The 21359-nt window shown below is 55.8% G+C and overlaps 1 protein-coding gene across 3 annotated transcripts; it reads right to left on the reverse strand.

Moving 5' to 3' along the window:
• Window positions 1-493: 493 nt before the first annotated feature.
• LOC104042711 (glutamine synthetase) lies at window positions 494-7199 on the reverse strand. Of its 3 annotated transcripts, none has more exons than XM_064468648.1 (7): window positions 7177-7199; window positions 6438-6613; window positions 5707-5868; window positions 3846-3992; window positions 2879-3006; window positions 1519-1718; window positions 494-1234 (listed from the first exon to the last, which is right to left on the reverse strand). In XM_064468648.1, exons 2-7 carry the CDS (start codon window positions 6601-6603, stop codon window positions 913-915), a joined length of 1125 nt encoding a protein of 374 aa, XP_064324718.1. In that variant the 5' UTR covers window positions 6604-6613; window positions 7177-7199; the 3' UTR covers window positions 494-912. The 3 variants fall into 3 exon arrangements, with proteins under 3 accessions (XP_064324718.1, XP_064324717.1, XP_064324716.1); XM_064468647.1 differs by lacking the exon at window positions 7177-7199 and adding an exon at window positions 6858-6940; XM_064468646.1 differs by lacking the exon at window positions 7177-7199 and having other exon boundaries at window positions 6438-6642.
• Between the last annotated feature and the right edge of the window lie 14160 nt (window positions 7200-21359).

A 21359-nucleotide genomic window follows, 5' to 3' on the forward strand; every position in this document is an offset into this window, starting at 1 on the left:
AGTCTGGTCCCAGGGTCGGGACACCTTGTAAAGAGACTCCAGCCCAAGGAGCTGCACCGTGTCCTTGCAGCTTAGCAGGGTATTGTCCTTGGGGTGCAGCAGGGGGATGTCCCCAGGCTCCCCTCCCTCACCTAAAGGCGTCCCCAGAGGGGAGGGCTGCCACTCGCTGTGCCCAGCGCCGGGCTGGCTTTGCTGACTCAGCGGCGCACGCCCTGTGTAAACGCCCGCCAGCTGCTGCCCTGGCCGCTGTTTGCTCAGGCTGGGTCTCTCTGTTTGCCTTTCGGGGATCACGATGGAGGGAGATGGCCTTTCGGCCGCCGGCAAATGAGGCAAGACAGCTCCAGGCACCTGCCCCAAGGATCCTCCAGCATCTCTGCTCCTCCAGCGCCTAGCCCAGGGCCAGTGCAGGCTGCTCAGTGTCTGCAACCCATCAGCAAGACCCAAATTAAATCCTCCACAGAGCTCTAGGAGCTACAGAAAAATGCACCCGCCGCAGCATAACCTGGCTGCCATGCAGCCAGGAAAATTATTTATTATCATTTCCTTGCAACAGAGATTTGGGAAAGAAGCACCCGCCCTCCCCAGGTGCAAACAGCAGCGGCTGCAGCTTCCACATAGGGATCTATGTACATCACAGTGTAAAATCCATCGGAAAAAAATTCAATCCAAGTTTTTTAAAAAACTCCCCATGTACAACCTAAAACCAGGCACCAGAAAAAAAGTGGTTGAGAAAAATAGATTGGGCCCCTCCCTCTTACTATAAAATATATATATATTTCTAAGGCAACGTTTCACAAAACGAGAAGCAAGGTTCCTAAAGAGTCTGAGCTTGCAGCCGAGGACACCACACGGGCACAAATCCCACGTAAGAAGCTAGTGTAGAAACAAAAACCTCCAACCCACCCCACGGCCTCAGTGGTCAGCATAGTCCTTGGTCTCCACCCCAGTCTCGTTGAGCACTGTCGTCCTCATGATGGCCTCAGTGACCGCGTAGGGGTCGCAGTTGGCTGCTGGCCGCCGATCCTCGAAGTAGCCATAGCCGTCTTGGCCGACCTGGCGTGGGATGCGGATGCTGGCGCCTCGGTTGGCCACACCGGCAGAGAACTCAAAGATGTTGGATGTCTCATGGTGGCCGGTGAGCCGCCGGGAGTTGTCCCTGCCACCCCGTGGGTCGTAGACGCAGATGTGGTAGTCGTGCCGCTTGCTCAGCTTCTCAATGGCGGCTTCGATGTGTCTGTGGGACAGGAGAACGGAGTTGGGTTTGTCAGTAGGTCCATTTGGGGGGTGTTGCCATGGCCAGGAAGGCTGTCACCCCCTCCTGTGCAGGGTTGAGGACAACCCAGGGGACACTCTCGTATGACCAGCTGCTTTTAAAATAAAATTAACTGGGACAGCCCCAGCCCTGCCTGGTGCAGCCACCCATGTACAGAGACACATGCGGTACGGGGAGCCACCACACGGCCAAAGACACCCCAAACCTCCCAGGTACATCTCAGAGAACCCCGCACCAGGACTCACTTAAGACCCCCTTCTCTCCGCATCTCCTCGGTGCTGTAGTTGGTGTGACACCCAGCGCCATTCCAGTTGCCAGTCATTGGTTTGGGGTCCAGAGTAGCCACAACCCCAAAGTCCTCGCAGACGCGGTGAAGGATGAACCGAGCCATCCAGAGGTGATCTCCCATCTCAATGCCTTCGCACGGGCCCACCTGGAATTCCCACTGGAAGGAGCAAGTGGATGCACTGGTGAGGACAGGCAGGTTTGTGCCTCCCCAGCCATCACATCCCTGCCACCGCCCTGGCAAGGGCTTTCAGCCTGGGGTATGGCTGAACTTTACCCCTTGGGAATCAGCAATGAGGATGAGGAGCATCGAGTTAAGCAACAGGACAGCTCTGGCATGCAAAAAAACTGGGAAGAAACTGCTCGTGACTAAACAGAGCAAATCAGAGGGCTTTTCATCAAAGCAGGTAAATAAGCACCACGCCTGCCTTTGAGGCTGGTGTTGGCATGCAGGACCCCCCAGCCCACACTACAAACAGGGCACAGGACTAATGAGGAGCCTTTTAGTCCTTCCCAGAGCTGCTCCCTCCCCGGCTGGAGCCGGGGTTGCGCCACCCACAGTGACTAAGCAGGGGCTGATGCATTTATGGCTGCTGGCATGGCCTGGCCGAGACAGAGCCCAAGATGCAGAAAGCAGCCAAGAAGGACCCTGAAAAAGTCAGGGCAAACAGCAGGGTCATTAAAAGTCCTGCCTCAGCTGCACTGCAGATAAGCCCCCTGCTTATCACTGCCACATCAGCAGTGAGAGAGTCAACGATTCGTAGGCTACAGGGCCAAATCACCGTCGGCCAGTCTGGCCACCCACCTAATGCAATCAAGGACTCCCTCCAGCTATCTCCTAAATAAACCCAAATCCCCCTCAACCACTCCCCAAGGCCATGTCCCACCCGAGCTGCCCGGCTCCCGCGGTAGAGGAGCAGGATGCAGACACCTGTCACGCCACATGCTGCTCCCGCAGCCCATCCTGGCTCACGCTGTACCCTGCATCCCTGCTCCATGGGGGAAGGAAAGCGCAGGGGAGCACCCAGCTCCACACAGGCTACCAGAGCTGTGCAAGGAGCTCATTGTGGTTTGGCTCAGCTGTGATTTTGCATGCCTGCCCCAGGAACCAGGGATTTGCCTGCTTGGGTGAGTTAGGAGAAAATCAAACGTGTACATTTTCATCCTAGCAGTGCAAATGCTCCCATCTAGGAAAAAATGATGTGGGAGTCACTAGATTTGGCATCCCCCAGGAGCTGGGTGTTGCTGACTTATTCCAGCCTCACGATAACTCATATCCATCACTGGAAACAGGGGCTACACGAAGCCATCCACACATACCTGAGAGGGCATCACCTCTGCGTTAGTGCCACAGATCTTCACCCCCGCGTAGAGACATGCCTTGTAGTGGGACTCCACAATATCGCGCCCATACACCTTATCTGCTCCAACCCCACAGTAATAGGGGCCTGGAAAGGAAAGAGGAGTCACCACCCAAGTAAAGCTTTTGGGAGCAACAGCGGCACTGCAGCTTAGTCCCACCACTCCCAGGTACCAGCCATCATCTGCAGAGGATTTATGGGAATTAAATGGTGTTGCGCTCCACGATGCATCGAGCCACCGTTGCCTCAGCCTTATCTGGGCAGTTAAACAGGACTTGCCATGCATCAGCTGGGAGGTGGCCAGGAGATAAGGAAAGCTTGGCTTGGTCTGCCCCACAGCACCTCGCTGACCCATGGAGCACATCAAGTGTCCGAGATTGTTCTGACAATAGCTGACATTGTTTGTGGCTAGAAAATTCAACTTGCTGTGGTTTTATAAGGCTCTTCCTCATTCAAGTAGGTCAGATGAAGGTCTTCTCCCCGCCTGGGGGAAGGGAGACATTGGAAGCGGCCAGTCCCCACAAAAGGCTGATTAAGTCAGATTGGGAAACCCCTGGCCCTCTCCCAGGAGGCAGCTGAGCCGCTGGGGCTTGCTCGCCACTGCAGGAGGGCATGATGGGCCGAACAGCCACGGGGAGGAGGTTTTTCCAGCTGAGTTCTCTGGCCCTTGCCAAACAAGTCGTGCAGCTGAGCTGTTTGTGCAACTGGGGTCCGGCAGGAGCAGCACTGCCAGCCAGCTCATGTGAGCCGCCGGGCACCCAGGCTCGGCAAACAGCTCCTAACCATCCCGGCTCCTGCCCGGTGTCAGCCACGATGGTACGTTGCGATGGGTTGGAGACGGGATGCCTGCCACCAGGCAGCACCCCCCAAGCAGCGGGGTGGGAGCCGAGGGAGTGTCTGGGTTGGGGAAGGGAGGGAGCACTTACCCTGAGGGCCAGGGAAGCCGTTGTCGGGCCAGCCGTAGGGGTGGCCGTTGATGCCCAGCAGCGTGTATTCCTGCTCCATACCAAACCACGGGTGGCTGTCCCTCACCAGGTCCATCACCTTCTTGCACGTGTGTCTCAGGTTGGTCTCTGGGAGCAAAGAGGTCCAGGTTAGACCTGTGCTGTGGGCAGGCACCCACCATGCTCCACTCCATCCTGCTCAGAGGTCGCGCCTCCACCACTGCCAAGCGCTTCCCACAGAAACCTTAAGGAAACCAGCGAGCGGATCCCCCCATCCTGCGACGCTCTCTGGTTTCCTCCTTGCAGAGCTACTCCATCACCACAGCATCAGGCCACAGGCCAAGGAGGTTTAATTAGCCTGCTCCCTAAACCACCACTGATGGTCCATGAACATCATCCTCATACATACCGACAGACCAGGATATCCCAACCCTGTCCTACAGGCATCCAGCAGAGCTGGGAACAGGGACTATACATATCCCGTCACTACTTCAACCCCCATCTTCTTTCTACCAGCCTCAGCTTAAGTATCCTTATCTTTCTCCTGCTTGATGTTTTTGGTTAGCATCCAGGCTGGCTGGCCCTGCCTTGGCCCTTTGTGGTGGCAGGGGTGCTCAGGGCAACTGGGGCTCTGCCAGGGAGACGCAAATATTAGAGAACCATCCTGGCATGGGACAATGTGCCAGGCAAGGGGAGTGAGAGCTTGGACCAAAACATCACAGCTGAAAAACCCTTGTCAGAGGGTCAGGCAGCAAATTCTACCTTTAAATCGCAATAAAAGATTGCGGAGCAGCTACAACATAAAGCCCAGGCTGTGGGGCTGGAAAAGAGCAGTGACATCTCCCTTGCATTGAATGGAGAAGCGGGGAAGGCAGTTCCCCCCGCCCTGGAGCCCACACAGCCCTTAACATTGACAGAAACCCACCCTGGGAAGAGACGGAGGGTGCATCCCTCTCATCTGCAGGGTGTCTGGGCTGAGCTCTCTGCCCCAGCTCCAGCCCCAGGAGCTCCAGGGCCAGGGGCTCTCGTTACAAATTGCTCCAGCGGAGGAGCTGCTGGGCAGGAATCTCAACCGAGACGTTTCCCCTGCGGCTGAAAGGCATGACGCCGTTTGAAGAGGAACCAGCCCCATCTTTCACCATCGCTGCCCGCAGCCTCTCCTCTCCCAGGCAGCTGCGTGCATCGCCCCGCAGATGCTGCCTCCCCCATGCAGCCAGTGGGGACATGGCCCCAACTTGCTGGCAAATAACCTCTCTGGGAGAACCCTTGGTGTGTCCTTGCAAAACAGTTTCCCCTCCTCCATCTGCAACTTTATCAGTCAGACAGGACAGACACCAGGACTGCAGACTTTTGCTAGCAGCGATAAGACCCAGCGCCGGCACACTCTGGGATCACTTGCAAAAGGTCACCCCAAGCTAGCCTGTGCCGACCCAGCACCTTCTTCCTCCTTTTCTGCAGGCGCCCATCAATGATGAGAGCAGCCACAAACCGGCACATTAAACCCTCCCCCCCTGCCAGCTCCAGCTCCTCTGCTGTAACCCTGCAGCCCCAGGGGCTGGGTGCACTTGGGCTCAAAACTGGGTGACGCCTTCGGCGCGCTTGAATTGGTGAGTGCCGCGAGCTCTGCATCTTGCTGCTCTTCTTGCCCTGCACTGCTAAAACAGGTTCCAGCAAACAACCGTTGCCACCAGCACTTGAATTTGGGAGCCTTGGGCTAGGCGCGCTGTGCCAAGCTGCTCCCCGGTGCCAGCAGTCCAGAGTGAGCAGTCCCTTGGAGGTACGGCACTCTAAATAATAAGGGGTTGACCCTCGGGGTCCGGGGGTGCACGCCAGAGGTGCTCACCTGCAGGTTTCCTGTTGTACTTCAGCACTTCACAGAGCACCAGCTTGTTGGGGTCCAGGCAAAAAGGGTCCCTGAACATGCGGACGGGCACCAGGAACATGTCACTGTTGGAGCCCTCCGCTTGCGCCGTGCTGGAGCCATCAAAATTCCACTCGGGAACATCTGTGAGGCAGGAGGGAGACAGAGGGGGGAGCAGGATTGGGAAAAGGTCTCTCTCATACTGATCGTGCCAAGTGCTGGTGGCTTAGACCCCAGGATGGAGTGCCCAGACAGCACAGGGTGCTGTGGGACAACAGCCACAAAGGTTTTCTCGGGCATCCCCAGAGCCCAGCGGTGCTTCCTGAGCACGAGTGCTCTCCCCAACCCCAAGCACCATCGGGGCACAGGCAGGATCAACCCCAGCCACTTCACCTCCCTCTGCCAAACCCCATCCGGATGCCAACATGTCTCCATGCCTGTTTGCCCAGTGGAAAGGGGCGAGGATCTTATCCTCCCCTTCCCACCCAGCGCTAATGGCAGAGATTATGTATTAAGTAAACCGCAGCAACTCAGGCCGGATATTTACTCTGCCGTTTGATATAACCCCACGAGACAACTGCAGTAGGTATCACTGGCAACACACAACCAGGGAGAGCAAGTGCCAACTCCCACCACCCAAAGCACCCCAGATCTTTTCCCTGGCGATGCTCAGGGCCCTCTACTGCGCCAACCATCGCCCAGAGTGGCATTACCTTCGATGCTCTTGGGCTCCTTGTCGAGGGTCCTGCTCTTGCAGCGCACGCCCTCACCGCTCCCATCGATCCAGACATAAGTGACCTGCACCAGCCCATCCTGGGGCAGCCTCATGTACTGCTCCCGCACCAGCTTGTTCAGCCTGGAGCTGTGCGACACCGACATGGTGACGGCCCTGCGAGAGCGCGCAGGTGAGCGTGGCATCAATTACCCCCAGCCCATTTCCCTCCCTTTATTTTAAAAGCACACCCCCACCCCCCAAAAAAAAAAGTAAATAAATGAAGCCACGAGCAGGCCCCCTCCCGGGCGCCCCCGCGGGTGCTCGGCGCTGCACAGGCAGCCCGGCCCCGGCCGCCCCCTCCCCGCCGCCCAGCGGAGCGTCCCCCCGCGGGTCTCGAACCCGCGGCCCCGCCGCTCACCGGCCCCAGCGCTGCCCGCGGCCGCGCCCGCCGCGCTTTATACGCGCCCGCGGCCGCCCGGCGCGGGGAGGCGGTGCGGGAGGGGGCGGCGCGGGGGGCGGGGGCGCTGCGGGGACGGCTCCGCCCCGGGGCGGATGTGGCAGCACCCGGGGTGGGGGGCACTGGTTAAAAACGTTTAGCACGGTTTTACTTTCTTGTGAACATATTACTTCTTAAAAATCAACAAATACCATACTGTTAAAATATCGCTTTATTCCTAAATAACAAGTTATTTGCTAAATAACTTGTAATTTATTAAAAAATAACAAGTATTACTCACTGAAAATATTATTTACCGCCTCCGGCCCCCTTGCTGCATGCGTCCTGCCTCCCTCACTCTTACGGGCGTGCGGGTGTTTTGCCCCCGGCCGCGGGGTGCGGGTGCAGCTGGCACGATCCCCTAACCCCCGGGAACCCCGAAAGCCTGGCTGGGCCCGTGCCCTGCGGAGGTGCGATGCCTGGGAACGGGTCGGGGTGCCTGGCCGGCCCTCGGGACGCAGGCGGCCAGATCCCTGGGGACAGGGACAACCAGATGCGCCTGGCAGCCCTGCCGCCACCCCTGTCCCCCCGTCCTGCCCCGGACACCCCCAGGACAGCTTCTGCCCGCCCGGCTGCAGCCCCTCGTGCCCTTAGGGCTGTGTTTGCCTCCAGGCGTCCGAGCTTTGAAGGAGCGAAAGGCTGAGGGCTGCGGGGGAAGCATTGGAATCACCCCCTTCAGCCCCTCACATCTATAAACTGTTGGGCTAAAGTACAATTATTTTTTTTTTGCATTTTTAAGCACTGGAGCATAGTTAAGTACCTTTAAAACCCAAAACTATCCACGTGCAGCAATGGTTCTGATTTGATTTAGTCAGCTAAAAAACCTAAGCCAACAGGTGTGAATTTGAGTAGATTATTTCAATACAGCAGCAATTTCCAGCTATCGAGCCAAACCCAAATCTCAATTATATTAATTAAACGGACAGCTGCCTTTTTGGGTTTCCAGAGACACGGCGTTACAGGGTTCACATTTGTTAGAGCAGACAGATCCAAAGAGTGCCAGCACACAGCTGGCGTGAAAGCAAACGCAACGCCAACAGCCCTTGCCCGCGCCTGCCGGGTGTTATCTCAAATACTCCCGTATTTTTTTTCTGGGAGGAGGGTAGCATTTCAAACAAACCCCAGCAAACCCAGCCGGGTGAGCACACCACGGCTCTCCAGCCTCAGCTTTTCAGCAGTTTTTCAATTTTACAAGAGGAAAAAAAGCTTTAAAGCATGATCAGGCTCCAAAGCAGTTTTGGGTTTTGCTAATTCCCCCAGTCTTTAAGGCAGACTCATGCTTGTGGCTTCCTGACTCACCCCCAAGAATGTTTTTCTGCAAAACAGTAAAACATCTGCACCGGGGCAGCTAAAAAAAACCCTCTTCACAGTTGATGCCCACCCCCAGGACACCTCCTTGCTGGGCACAGACCCACAAACTGCCCCCCTCATCGTACCTCCTCGGCGGGCACCGACCTCAAACTCTGTTTTACGTCTGAAGGTGTTTTGGTCCCCCAGGCAGATAAACAACCAGGAAGAAACCCGAAAGCATCTGTGATTGCACAAGAACCAGGAAATGAGATTGACAGAGAGAGAAGCAAAACTTAATTAGCAATTTTAGTCCCCAGGTGGTGACATCAGTGGCAGCGGGCTGTGGGCAGGCCAGACGTCACCTGCCCCATCGCCCACGGGCGCTGCCCCGAGCGCAGCCCGTGCGAAGGAGGTTGGCACCCGGGATGTGCTTCACCTGCAGCAGCGGTGATGGAGCCGCGCGGGTCTCCTCTGTGGCACCCGTGCCCTTGACGCTGCGTGGGTGATGTGCAGGGTCTCCTGTAGCTGAAACAGGGGTGCAGCTCAAAAGAAGCCACCTCCCCCTCAGGGGTATTTTAGGGACACATCCATGAATGTGGTTGCAAAGCTCAGCATTTCCTCATTCCTGTTAGGAAATTGTCCCAAGCGGGGCGGCAGCACAGGAGGAAATATACCCCTGGGTGTGCAACCCAGTGGCAGCGTTTCCCAGGGGCATTGCAACACGCAGCCAAGCCAGCACAAGTGATGGACACGTGGGTGGCTCTGCCGGGTCCCTTGGCCCCATGCACCCATCTCCATCCTGCCTGGGGAGCTGGGACTGGCTTTTGTCCTGGCGAAGTAGGGGCTGATGCTGAGCTTTCATGAAAAGCAGGGCAGTCAGAGATGGACCTGCATCCCTCGGGAAGCATCACAAACCCAACCTGGGGAGAGGCAAGCCACCTCTCCGGAGCCTGCTGCGTTGCGTCCTTCACGGTAGACAGCAGGACCAGCAACGGCGTTTTCATGTGAGATGCCAGGATTTGGCCAAGACCCCGCACCTCCCCCAGTCAGCTGGCTATGGGAAAGCCTCATTTTATTCCCAGTGAAAGCCCTGGCTTCCCCCCGGATGTGCCCAGTTGCACAGGAACACCCCAGAGCACAAGTGGGCTCAAAACCATGGAGAAACAAAACAAAATTCAGGCTGTGTTAATGCTCACTAGTAATCTGGTTTGGGGAGCAGAGCTCCTCTTTGTACAGCTGGAACCACTGAGCACCAAAATCCCCAAACGGGGAAGACAGAATAAACACTGATAATCCCTTACTTGGTCAAAGCCCACCTGGCCCCAGGAGGGCAAACACTGGGTGTTTATGGCTGTTCGGGGGCAGCAGGGACAACGCCAGCCTGCGAGCGCATGGCCAGGGTCCCACCCTGCCCGAACACCACAAATGAGGCAGCTCACCAAATATATGATGGATGCCAAAATATTTTATGTCAAAGGGGATTTTAATAAGCAGGAAGAAGTATTCCTGCCGTACAGCGTTGGGCACCTGCTTATTCAGTCTTTCTGTCAGCGTTGGGATCAAATCTTACCTCACCACAGCCTAATTCCAGCCATTTCTCTAGCATCAAGGCTACGTTACACTAATAACACCAAAGAACTCACACCTGCAACCCTGAGCCTCTTGAATAATATTCTATCCCCCAAGCAAGCCCCAGCCAACGTGCTCCATGCTCTCTGCAATCAGTGGCTCCCGCCCGCTCCCGTCTGCACCAGGTACAGTAAATATTAACCACCACGAGGCACCCGACTCAGGGAATCAGTGACTGGCCCAAGGTCAGGCGAGCGGAGGAGCTGAAGGCAGGAAGGGAGCAGGGACGTCCTTGAAGCAGTAAAAGGTCACAGAGTAAATCCCCAGAGGACTTTGCTGAAGACGGTTTCAAGCTGAGGCACGGCGCAGAGTGGGTCTTAAGATAAAGGACGGCAGGAACAGAAGCTGATTTCTGATTTGTAGCTACAATGCGGACCAACCATCGCCTCTGTCGCGGCGGTTGAGCTGCCATCCCGGTACCCACGGGGATCACCCTGCGGCTGCAGGAAGTGTTGCAGGATGCAGTGGAGCGGTTCCCTTTCCCAGCACCCTATTTTGGGTGACAGCCATCAAGCTGCAGCCAGTGATGCCCGGCGAGCTCTCCTGGGGACACCTGACCAAGGCCTAAGTACTTTCAGTTTTTATCTCTCTGACTTTGAGACTTTATCAGCCCGAGCACTTTCCAGCCTTGCCAAGATACACCAAAGATATTATTAAAGCCTTTGTTTTAATAATAATAATAATAATAAAAGCCTTAGCAAATTTTCCAGTCTGAAAAACTTCAGTAACACAATACACTTTGCCAAGAAGGGGTTAAGCATGGACTAACTTACCTCCTGGGGTGACTTTTAACACCTTCAGCCCAGCTTCACTACAAGCTGGTGCTGCACAGGGCAGGGGCTTAGGACCCTGTAGCCTTGGTTGTCAGCTCCCTCCCCACACCTGCCCAGGAGGGATCACCCCCAGGCACAGGGGAAAGCAGAGACATTGGGATGGAGAGTTTGATTTTTACTCTAAATTATCCTCTAGGATTCAGGATGCTGCTCCGAACTGAGGGGGTTTCACCCTGGTTGTCACGTGCCATGGGTTAAACCCCAAAAACATCTCCTGGAGCCCAAGGTAAGAGTGTTTCCTCTCCCCAGGTTCCAACCGAACAACCCGTGGTGGTTTGTCTCCTGCCCAAACTGTTTGATGGGGAGATTAGAGGGAAGGCAAAGAGCAGGGTCAGCGCGGGGGAGCCCGGCACAAACACCATAAAGGGATTAGAGGAGTTGGGGGGAGAGCGGGTGGGAATTTTCCTGCGTGCACCACTGGGGAAGAGGCAGTTTTCTCTAGCCGAGGAAAAGCAAGAGGGATGCTGCGAAAAGCCGGTGGGCAGGCAGGGGCGCTCGGCCCAGCAGGTCTGCGATAACTGGCTGGGAGTGCTGCTGGGTGCTGCGATGCAGCAGGAGGTGGCCAAGGTGGGTCAGGTCAGTGCTGAAGGGTTTAGCGGAGACCGCCCAGCACCGTGCTCGGGGGGCTGCGCTGGGGTTCCCCCGTCCCCAAAACACACTCACTTTGGCAATTTTCCTACAAAGCAGCTGAACTGTTTCCCTTTACAGCTAAAACACATTTAAGGAACAGCAAATCTCATTACATCTAGATGTTTGCACCCAAACCACTTTCTCTTCATTCAAGTAGTACTGATATACTTTTTTCTCTACGTACACACACATATAGATATATATATATGCATATACATACACTGAATTCTTTATGCCTGTCATACCAGAACATGCCTGGGGAACCCAAAGCCCCAACTCGAACAGTACTTTGGTGGCCACCAAAGTGCCCAGCACCAACCTGCGCCCCTCCTGTAAAGCTGGGATCTTCCCGATCAGATTCATCCCACCCGTTTCCCCTACACATGGCAGCAAAGGCAGCGGCAGGAAAGCCCAGCCAGTGCACTGCTTGCTCCTACCCCGAGGGAAGCTCAGGAGACCCCAAACTGATTTTTCCTCCTCCATCCCCCTGGGAGGGCTCCAACCCACTGGTTGCTGCAGATCCACCAGAGCCAGCCCAGTCCAGGCAGGGGAATCCCACAGCAGGTGCTCTCCCTGGGCACGGTGGAGGCTTCAAACCCTGCTCTGAACCAGGCGAGGAAGGATTTCAAGCAGGTCCCTGCTGTCCTTCAGCCTTCAGGCACACGCAAGGGTGTGTTTGGCCTGGGGTGAGTGTAGCTGCCTCTCCACCTTCGTAGCCAGAGATAGAGCACTCATCCTGGAGTAGCTCAGTGTCAACACGGCAAAGCTTTGCCCCTTCTTCCACGTGCCACCCGGGCTGGTTTTGGCAGCTCCTTGCACAGCTGGTTTGGGAGGACACCCTCCCACACTCACACCTCTCCTGGGCAGCTGCTGTGGGAACCGAGGTCTGCGCTTGGCAACGGGGCCATAACACCTTGCAACACCGACTGACTTTGAGAAGTGCGGAACTTGCCTTAGGTTGCAGAGAAACCCTGTTGCAAAGCCAGTGGTTCCCCTCCAGCCTCGTGGGCCTGGTGTGGGCTGCCAGGAAAAGCCCAAGGTCTCTCAGAGCACAGATAGTGCATTAGGGTCTGTTTGTAGGGAGCTCTTATAAATGAATTTGGAGGTTATTTCCAGCTTCAGGGACGCGTGTTGCTTGCAATAGGCAGCAGAAAGGACTCACAGAACAGGGGCATGGGGCACGGGCTGCCCTGAGCATCCTCGTGCAGCCCCTGGGCATCCCTGCTCCTCCAGCCCACAGACGGAATAAAACCTGGGTATAAACGCCTGCAAGGTGTTTGTTTAAATTTGCTTTTTAATCCTCTGGCAGTCACTCAGACTGTAGGAAAAGAAATAGGGGGAAAAAACAGGGGGCATGTGGCACATGCATGGTCACAGGAAGCCAAAGTGAAAGGGGCCGATCTCCAGCCAAGCAGCTACAGCTTGCAGAGTGCCGGTGCAGGAAAAGCAGCACAGGGCAGCTAGGCATGAGTAGGAACACAAAAGCCGTTAGACAGGCAAATGGCCAGGCTAAATTTCACCAGAGCGTTCCCCTGGGTCACCCACTGCCCAGAGCAGGGGGAGGAAAGGCTGCCTGCAGGAGCTGCACACCAGGGCGGCCCTGGGGAACAGGCAGTGGGGTCGGGGCACCCGAGGGTTTCCTGGCCATCAGTAAGGACCAGTTCTCTGTGATCTCTGCCGAAGCAGACCCTGCGAGCTGTGACTCACGGGGGGAAGTTCCTTCTCATCTCTTTAGAGAAAGAAGTCATGAGTCAGAGCTCCCCACATCGCAGCTGGGAGCCCTGTCCCACAGGGGTCTCGCCCAGCTCCCAGGTTCTTCTGCAGCTCTTTGCTGCGGGGACAGGACTAAGGGTCCCACTGCCACCCTGTGAAATCCCCCCTAGACTCCAGCCAGCCGCCTGGGACTCAAAGCTTTTTGACCAACAACATTTATTTGGGCAAAAACTAAATCTCAAAGTGCATCAAAACTCCTGTAGCAACAAAGTGCTTTGAGCAGAGTCTCTAAATCAGCAGCGAACCACCAAAAAGATTAACTACCATTTCTCATAAATGCAAGGGACGCACCCGAGCAAGACGGACAGCTTGCCACAAGGCTCCTCGCCCAGCTGGTTTCCCAGCCTGTATCCTGTTTGGCAACCCGATTTTGCAGTCTTACACAAACGCAAAGCTTTTTCACTTCCCTTGCTGCTCACATCAAGCCCTCACTGATGCCAGCCCCAGCCTTCAAACCAGCGTGACTGCTGGAGTCATGAGGGGCTTTTTCCCCAAAGAAAATAGGAGGAGGCTCTTTGTTGGTGGTTTTTGTTATGTCGGTGCTACCCAGATACAGAAGCAGAAGCAATATCATCTCCTTGCAATCACGTGCTTTCAGGAGCTGGAACTTTAAAGGGGAAAAATTAATTAAGCGCTTTTAAGGCAATTTTTACAGCTTGCAGGATTTGACCTTAGATACGCTGAATAAGGCTGCCTTGAAGAGGTGTGGTGTAGCGTCAGAGGCCATTAGTGCAGCTGGGTAGATGTTTGGGGGAAAAACCTTTGTTTTTTAAAGAAAAACACCTTATTGTCAGCTTATTGCAGCCTTTTGAACACACAAAAGGCAAATCTTGGCAGGCAAAAGTTGACTTTGCGTTAACCCAGAGCGAAGCATCTGAGTGTGCTTGAGCACTTTGGGTAGCGGGGTTTGAACTTGCAGAATCTGTAACTCATTTCATGTCCTACAAAGCTAAATCCAGAAGCCCCCCCCTCAGGAGGGCTTAATGTGAATTTAAAACAAACCTGCCAGTTCTAGAAACTCCCTTGTTCCGGGGGAAAAAGGCCTGCTAAGCACTTCATTTTGGTCTCCTTTAGCCTATTTTGCAAGTGGATTGATTCAAAAGAAATTACTTCTTTACCCTAGCAGAGCACCACCATCCACATTTGCTTCATCTCTGCTGGGAGGGGATGAAAGCCAGTTTGCCCTTCCGTGATAGCAACAAGCTCCCCGGGGTTATCGCCCCATTCAGGTGCTCATCCTGGTCCCCCAACACAAACCCCCTCCAAACACTGCCCAGTCCAAAACACAGCTTCTTTCATTGCCCATATCTTGGGACCCTCTCCCAGCATTGCCCTGAGGTGAGCTGGAGATGCAGCCCCCCATCGCCACCTGCCCTCAGGGCTTTTGCTGACATGACCATGGACATTATTGTGCCAATGGATTTACCCCTCCTTAGCTGATTAGCCAAACCCAAAAAGCCAAACGAATAGCATGAGGCTGAAGACCCCCAAGGCCAGAACGGACTCAGCCACACACAGGAGGGCCCACGCGTGTGTGGCCCGGGGGCTGCACCCCCAGACTGAGCCTCCAGCCCAGCCAGGTGGTCTCCAACACCCCAACATACCCAGACCTGGTCTCTGGGGACCTCCCTGTGCCAGCTGGAGCAGGTGGCACACCCTGCCTTAACCCCCAACACAGCTGTGACCCCCTTTCATCTGACTTCTCCAAGGCTGATAGCCAGTGCACTGCTCCCCACATGGACAGAGCAAGGCTCTTACACCTTAAATCAACCCTCTCTTCCACCCTCCGGTCTCAGAAGGCTGCAAAGTCACTAATTACTCCTTGCTCATGAATACAAAACAGTCTGGGGCCGGCAGTGCAGTGCTCCCTAACGGGCTGCCTATCTCCTCCCAGTGTGGTGGCAGCGACGCTTTATTTACAGGCGTAATTTCACACCTTGCCTGTGCCTGAGCTGCTGCTGAAGCCAGGGCCTTTGTTGCCTTCTTGGCTAAAGGTTAGGTGGCCACAGTACAAATCAGAGCAGAAAAAGTCATGGAAGAAAGTTGAATTTAGTGTCCGGCAGGACTGAGAGCCCGCTTCAGCCCTGGACAAACCCTCTGGGTGTTTCTCTGCCCCTCTTATCCAGACCCGACCCCCGTTCGCATACACACAGTCCCTCTGCTGAGCCCTCTCCAGCCGCTCCTTCGCCTGCTTCGGCTGATGGCACATCAGGGACTTCGGGGCTGTTGTCCCCCGGGGAGGGTGATGGCAATGCTACACCAGGAGCAGCTCTGTAGGAGCGTGGAAGGGGGCTGTCTCCTCCCCAGAGTGCCCAGACTGGGGAAGCCTCCCTCCCCCAAACCTGGGGACATCCTGACTTGTCCTCGAGGATCTCTTTGGTCTCTTTCTGCCTGGGGATCCATCCATCCCATTGCACCCTCAGGGAAATGATTCCTCATTTTCCACCCTGCAAAGGCAAGGAGATTGAATGGACATATTAAAGCAGCCCATAGCACAGGGGCTTTTACTGCCCATGGGTGAAACCTGCTGCTTTAAGAGTAGAGACACGGCAGAGGGGTGCAGGGACAGGCACATCCCAGGCTCAAGCAAGAGGCTTTGCTCTGCACCAGTTTTCTTTCCAGCACTTGCCAGATGGGCAACAGAAGGTCCTGCCCATGGGCAAATGCTGGCCGAGGAGCTGAAGGAGACCGGGCAGCAGCGATGCACGGCAGCAACCAGGGAGAAAGGAGAGAAACAGCACAGCCAAGCAAAGCACCACTTCTGCATCAGCAGGATTTTCTCTGTGCTTCGCCAGGGTAAGGCACAGCAAGAGCCTGTCCCTGCAGTGGGCGCAGCTCCTGGCATCATTAGGTGGGCTTGGGAACTGGAGAGCAAGTTTCTTGGCCAAAATAGCATCACAGGCGCACAGGATTCCCCACCAGCCCCATTTTATTCACAGCACAGCAGTAGCTCAGGACACTTTGTTGATGCCGAGGGAGCCACCCAAACAGGGCCCATTTGCAGAGATGAACTTCAGCTACTTCTGTTTCTGCTGGTAACGCATGCAGAGCGGGCTAATGAGCGAGGGTGGAGAGGGGGATCCTGTGGCACTGCAGCTGGTGGACACCTGCCCTGCACAAGGCAGCTTTGGCATGGAGGGGGAAACTGAGGCACAGTGCCAATCAACCCAGGCTGCCAGACACTGCTGCCAGCACCATCGGCAGCAACTAGCTGGCCCAAAATGCAAGAACCATAGTGGTTTTTTATTTGTCACTATTTTTAAGCAGCTCCAGCTGCCCAGGGACCACCAGCACCTTGGGAGCAGGATGGTGCCAATACAGGCTCTGGCCCAGAGACAGCTGGTGGGAGGACGAGGAAGGCACCCCGATGCCCAGCCTTCCCCCTCTCCCCCTGTGCTGGTTTAAGTGAGCGCCCTGGGCTGAACGCCCCCCAGCCTCACCCCAAGATTGAATGCACAGAGCAGGAAAGCCGCAGCCCCATCCCAACGCACAACTGAGCGCCGTGCCAAGTGGGCATAATTATAACATCAGGGTAAGTGGGATTCTCCCAGCTGGCCCTCTCCTCCCCATCCAGCAGCACTGTGGGCCATCAGCCCTGCCCCGAAGCAGCCCCATTCCACACAGCCCTGTCCCACTTGGCTTGGGGACAGGGACACACCCAGAGCTATAGCGTCTCCAGCATCCTCTACCTCCGGTCTTACCTCCAGCAGGGTGAGAAGGACACAGCTCCTCATTTAATCAGGTCAAAGTAAATACATGCTCAGGTTGCCCTGGTCGAGGCACCCAGGCTGGGTGGTGGCAGCAAGGGCAGCCCTTTGGGGTGCAGAGGGCCCCCGATGAGGACAGAGTACAGCCCTGTATGCACACCCAGACCAGGTTCAGCCTCCCAGGGGCCAGGCAGGAAGAAGAGGAGCATGGCCCAGAGGGATGGGTGCAGAAGCCAGGGCAGCTGGAAGAAGGGTAGCATCCCCCATCCTGCAGTGACAGTGTCATCCTTACCCCTTGGGAGTCCTCCCACCCCCCCAAACACCAAAACATGAGGAGCCCCAGGCTGGAGCGAGGCCACAGCCCTCTGCCTGCCTGTGGAGACTCCCAAGGGTGCCCACCCAGAGCCAGGGCAGGCTCATAGCCCCCCCACCACCTGCAGCAGGGCTTGTACCACCATTCCCAACTGCGCAGGGTGGAAACCTGTTCCCGGCAGCGCCCCGGGGCAGGGGTGTGCAGCCGGCAGTCCCTCACAACTGGCTGGACGTGTTTGCTCACATCTGACCCAGCTTTGGGCAGGAGGGAGCGGGGATGGAAGGGAGGTGGGAACGAATCAGCCCCTGCCCCAGCAGAGGCGGTGCAGCCCACAGTATCCCACTGTGAGAGCCTGGGAAAACACACTGTAACACTTGCAGACTGGCATTGCCACCGGTGGGATCACCACCCAGAAATGTCCCCACATCAGCCAGAGTGATACTGCCCACAGCATCCCACTGAGGAGGGGACACCCCATGGCCATCAACATGTGCCACCAAGCTTGGGCCCACCAGGTTTAGAGGGTCCCATTGCCAGGGTGCACCAAATCCTGCGAGACCAATGGGGAAAGGTAGGCCTTGGATGGGGACCCTCCTCTTAGCCCCTTGCCCAGGTACCATCCACTTTCCATCCCTGGCAGCCACACCACCCTCCACCTAGGAGTGGACCTAGAAAAATAAGGGAGGCTGGAGGCCAGGAGCCAGCACCTCAGTGTAGGCTGGGCTGGGTGGCCCCAGGGAGCTGGGTGGCCACCACCTGGAGCCAGTGCTGGGACACCCACACCAGGGCCGTGGGGAAAGTGCCAGTCCCCTGGGGTACTGCTGGCTGCTCCCCAGCTGCCCCATGGACACACCCTGTGGCCATCCCCACATCACCCACCTCTGCAGAAAGCCAGAATAACACCACATTTGGCCCTTCCCAGGCAGGTCCTGGTGCTCACAGCAAGGGTCCCACAGCCAGGCCCAGCCCCAGACAGCATCCTTGAGCTGCTAGAGCTGGTCCCTCCACTAGGCTTAATGCCCTTGGGCAGCACCTCCCACTTCCAGCTGCGGGGGATGATCACCCTCTACTCCACACCCACACCTTCCCCAGCGGCAAGGCGGTGGTGGGAAGAAGGTCGATGCAGTCCTTAGGAGTGGGGAATGGCCTGGGGTGAGATCAGGATTCCCAACTCCAAAGCTTTCCTAAGCAAGGGAGAATTCCTCCCCCAGCTGTTGACCTTTAGGATTGATGACAATCTTCAGCAGATGAGGACAGGGAGGGAAACTGAGGCATGTCATGATGAGGCCTTGCAGCCAGCTGGAGGAGGTTCTGGGACCGCAGTGGTGTTTCATGCCTCTCCTTCTTTCTGAGCTGGATTTCCCCTGGCTAGGGTGAGCTCTCTGGGGCAGCCAGCACTAAACAGAGTCCCAGGAGCTGCACGGTGCCTGCTTAGCCTTTGCTCCCCTCCAGCTCCTTGCTGTGGTTGCACAAATACGTTTCTTTGTTATTTTCTTCTTAGGCAGACAACTAACTCCCTCCAGGTACAAACATGGCTGCTGTTGGTTCTCTATTTTCTCTTTCCACAGGCGTAACTTGTGTTTTCTCCAGCCGTGTGGGTGCCGGAGCAGGGATCACGTTGCAGCGCTGGGCTTTGGCAAGGGACGCCCTCAGCTGCTCCTTGGTGCAGGCAAGAAGCAGCGCGTCCCTGCCCGGTGAGGTGCCCCAGGGCTTCCCTGTGCTGCTGCTCAGGAGGGACATCCCCCAGGCACCTGCGTGCCAATCTTCTGGCACTGACTTTTTTGGCTTGAATCTTTTTTAGCTGGGCTGGGCTTGGAAAGGCTGGTACCTGCCTTGGGGCAACAAGGTGCTGGTTGGTGTGGACCAGCCAGCGCGTGCCCAGTGCATGTCGGGGCGATGGTGGTCCCCGCAGGACCACGCTGACAAGCAGCACATGCCAGCCCCAACATGGACCCGGGCAACTTCACAGTGTGCAGCTGCATCTGATAATGGGGAGCAAATAAATGTTGTCTTCTAGAAAGAAACTGAGGGGCAATGCAGCCAGCAATTGCTCCTTTCCCAGCAGAAGTGGATTTGCATTGGTTTTGCACTAGTTTTGGTGGGACTGACCCCAGCGGGTGCCACGAGCCAGCCCGGTGTGCAGCTGAATAGAGGTCAGTGGGGCAGGTTTCATAAAATGTTTGGATTTTTTTAACCAAAAATGGGGCCTGGAGAATTCAAAGGCACCTCTTCACACTAATCCCTCTTGCAAACATTTGTTCTGCACGAGCCTCCATGAGCAAGCAGCCCCGGAGGTGCTGGCATGCTCGAGAGTCCTCCTGCCAGGACAGGAGCTTTTAAAGCTGCTCTTGTTTGTGTTTGAAGCAGGAAAAGCCACTACAAAGCTTCTGGATTGCAGGTCTCAAGGGACACAGTGTTTCAGTTTCCAGCCTCTGGCGCCCTGCAAGTCACCCTCAATGACCAACCTGCAGATTCTCCTACATCCATTTTCCAGCTGTTTTGGCTGCAGAGACAAACTTGGAAATGTAGCTCATCCTCTCCATAATTTTAAAGCTGCTTTAGTGATTTGGAGCCCTAACTCTTGAGTTTTGAGCTGTTGGGGCTGGATGAGCAGCGTGAGGTGGATTGAAAACTGGCTGAATGGCTGGGCCCAAAGGGTGGTGACTGGTGGCACAAAGTCTAGTTGGAGGCCAGTGACTAGTTGTGTACCCCAGGAGTCAGTCCAGGGAATCCAGTCCTCTGTAACATAGAATCATAGCATGGTTTGGGTTGGGAGGGACCTTTAGAGGCCATCTAGTCCAACTCCCCTGCAGTGAGCAGGGACACCTTCAACTAGATCAGGTTGTTCAAGGTCAGGTTGGACGGGGTTCTGAGCATCTCTAGGGATGGGGACTCCACAACCTCTGTGGGCAACCTGTTCCAGTCCTTCACCACCTTCATTGTAAAAATTTTCTTCCTTATATCCAGTCTAAATCTACCCTCCTTTAGTTTGAAACCATCACCCCTTGTCCTGTTACAACAGGCCTTGCTAAAAAGATTGTCCCCATCCTTCCCATAGTCCCCTTTTAAGCACTGGGAGGCCGCAATAAGGTCTCCCCGCAGCCTTCTCTTCCCCAGGCTGAACAACCCCAACTCTCCCAGCCCGGCCTCGTAGCAGAGGGGCTCCAGCCCTCGGGTCATTTTTGTGGCCTCCTCTGGACCTGCTCCAACAGCTCCATGTCCTTGTTTTGTTGAGTAACATCTTTGGTAACGATCTGGATGACGGGGCAGAGTGTACTCTCAGCAGTTTTTGCTGATGATACTGAACTGGGAGGTGTGGATGAATTGCCAGAGGGCTGTGCTGCCATCCAGAAGGACCTGGACAGGCTGGAGAAATGGACTGACAGGAACCTCCTGAATCTCAACCAGGAGAAGTGTAAAGGCTTGCTCCTGAGGAGGAAAAACCACAAACACCAGTATATGCTGGGAGCCACCCAGCTGGAAAGTGGCTTGGCGGAAAAGGACCTGGGGACCTGGGGGACACCAAGCTGAACATGGACCACCAATGTGTCCTTGCTGCAAAGGGGGACTAAAGTCAACCTGGGCTGCATTAGATAAAGTATGGCCATGGGATGAGGGATGTGAGCCTCCAAATGATTCAGCAGTGGTGATGCCACACCTAGAGCACCGTGCTCTGGGTGCCGCCTTCTTCTGGGCTCCCCAGGAACCCTCTCGCTGTGTGTGTCTGGGCACATGTGCCACCCCAGGCCAGAGAGAACTGATGGGGCCCTGGGAAGACATGGCCAAGGCCTTGGTGGCTAGCTTGAAGCGTCAATGCCGAGCACACAACAGAAGATGTGGGGGGATGGAGAAGGCAGTGGCATCGTGGTAAGCCCTGAGGTGTGTGCCACGGCCCTTTTCCTGGTCCTCAGCCCACCTTTTCCTCCCATCCCCACTGGGCCCCTAGGCCTTTGGGTCAGTCTGGTGGGAGAGGGGCTACAGCAGTGGACATGATCCGTTGCCTTGTGCCATGCTAGCTGATGGTGCCTGTAGCATAACGAGGCTGCTCAAGCCACTTGGAGCATTGTGCTCTGGGCTCTGTGTTTTTGTACTGGGCTCCCCAGTACAAGAGAGACATGGACATACCAGACAGAGGCCAAGAAGGACCATGGAGATGATGAAGGGTCTGTAGCACCTGACATATGAGGACAGGCTGGGGGAGCTGGGACTGTTCAGCCTGGAGAAGGGTTTCATAGAATCATTGAATGGT

Source organism: Phalacrocorax carbo, chromosome 18 (genome assembly GCF_963921805.1).
Source record: "Phalacrocorax carbo chromosome 18, bPhaCar2.1, whole genome shotgun sequence".
Taxonomy (NCBI): domain Eukaryota; kingdom Metazoa; phylum Chordata; class Aves; order Suliformes; family Phalacrocoracidae; genus Phalacrocorax; species Phalacrocorax carbo.

What these genes read in the sequence shown, in the direction of transcription:
- LOC104042711 (XM_064468646.1), bottom strand. Translation starts at nt 6,642, where the DNA reads ATGCCACGCTCACCTGCGCGCTCTCGCAGGGCCGTCACCATGTCGGTG. An exon ending in GTACAACAGGAAACCTGCAG is followed by an intron (nt 3,993 to 5,706) that starts GTGAGCACCTCT and finishes CTTTGCTCCCAG; the next exon opens with AGACCAACCTGAGACACACG. An exon ending in CAGAGGTGATGCCCTCTCAG is followed by an intron (nt 1,719 to 2,878) that starts GTATGTGTGGAT and finishes TGCTCCTTCCAG; the next exon opens with TGGGAATTCCAGGTGGGCCC.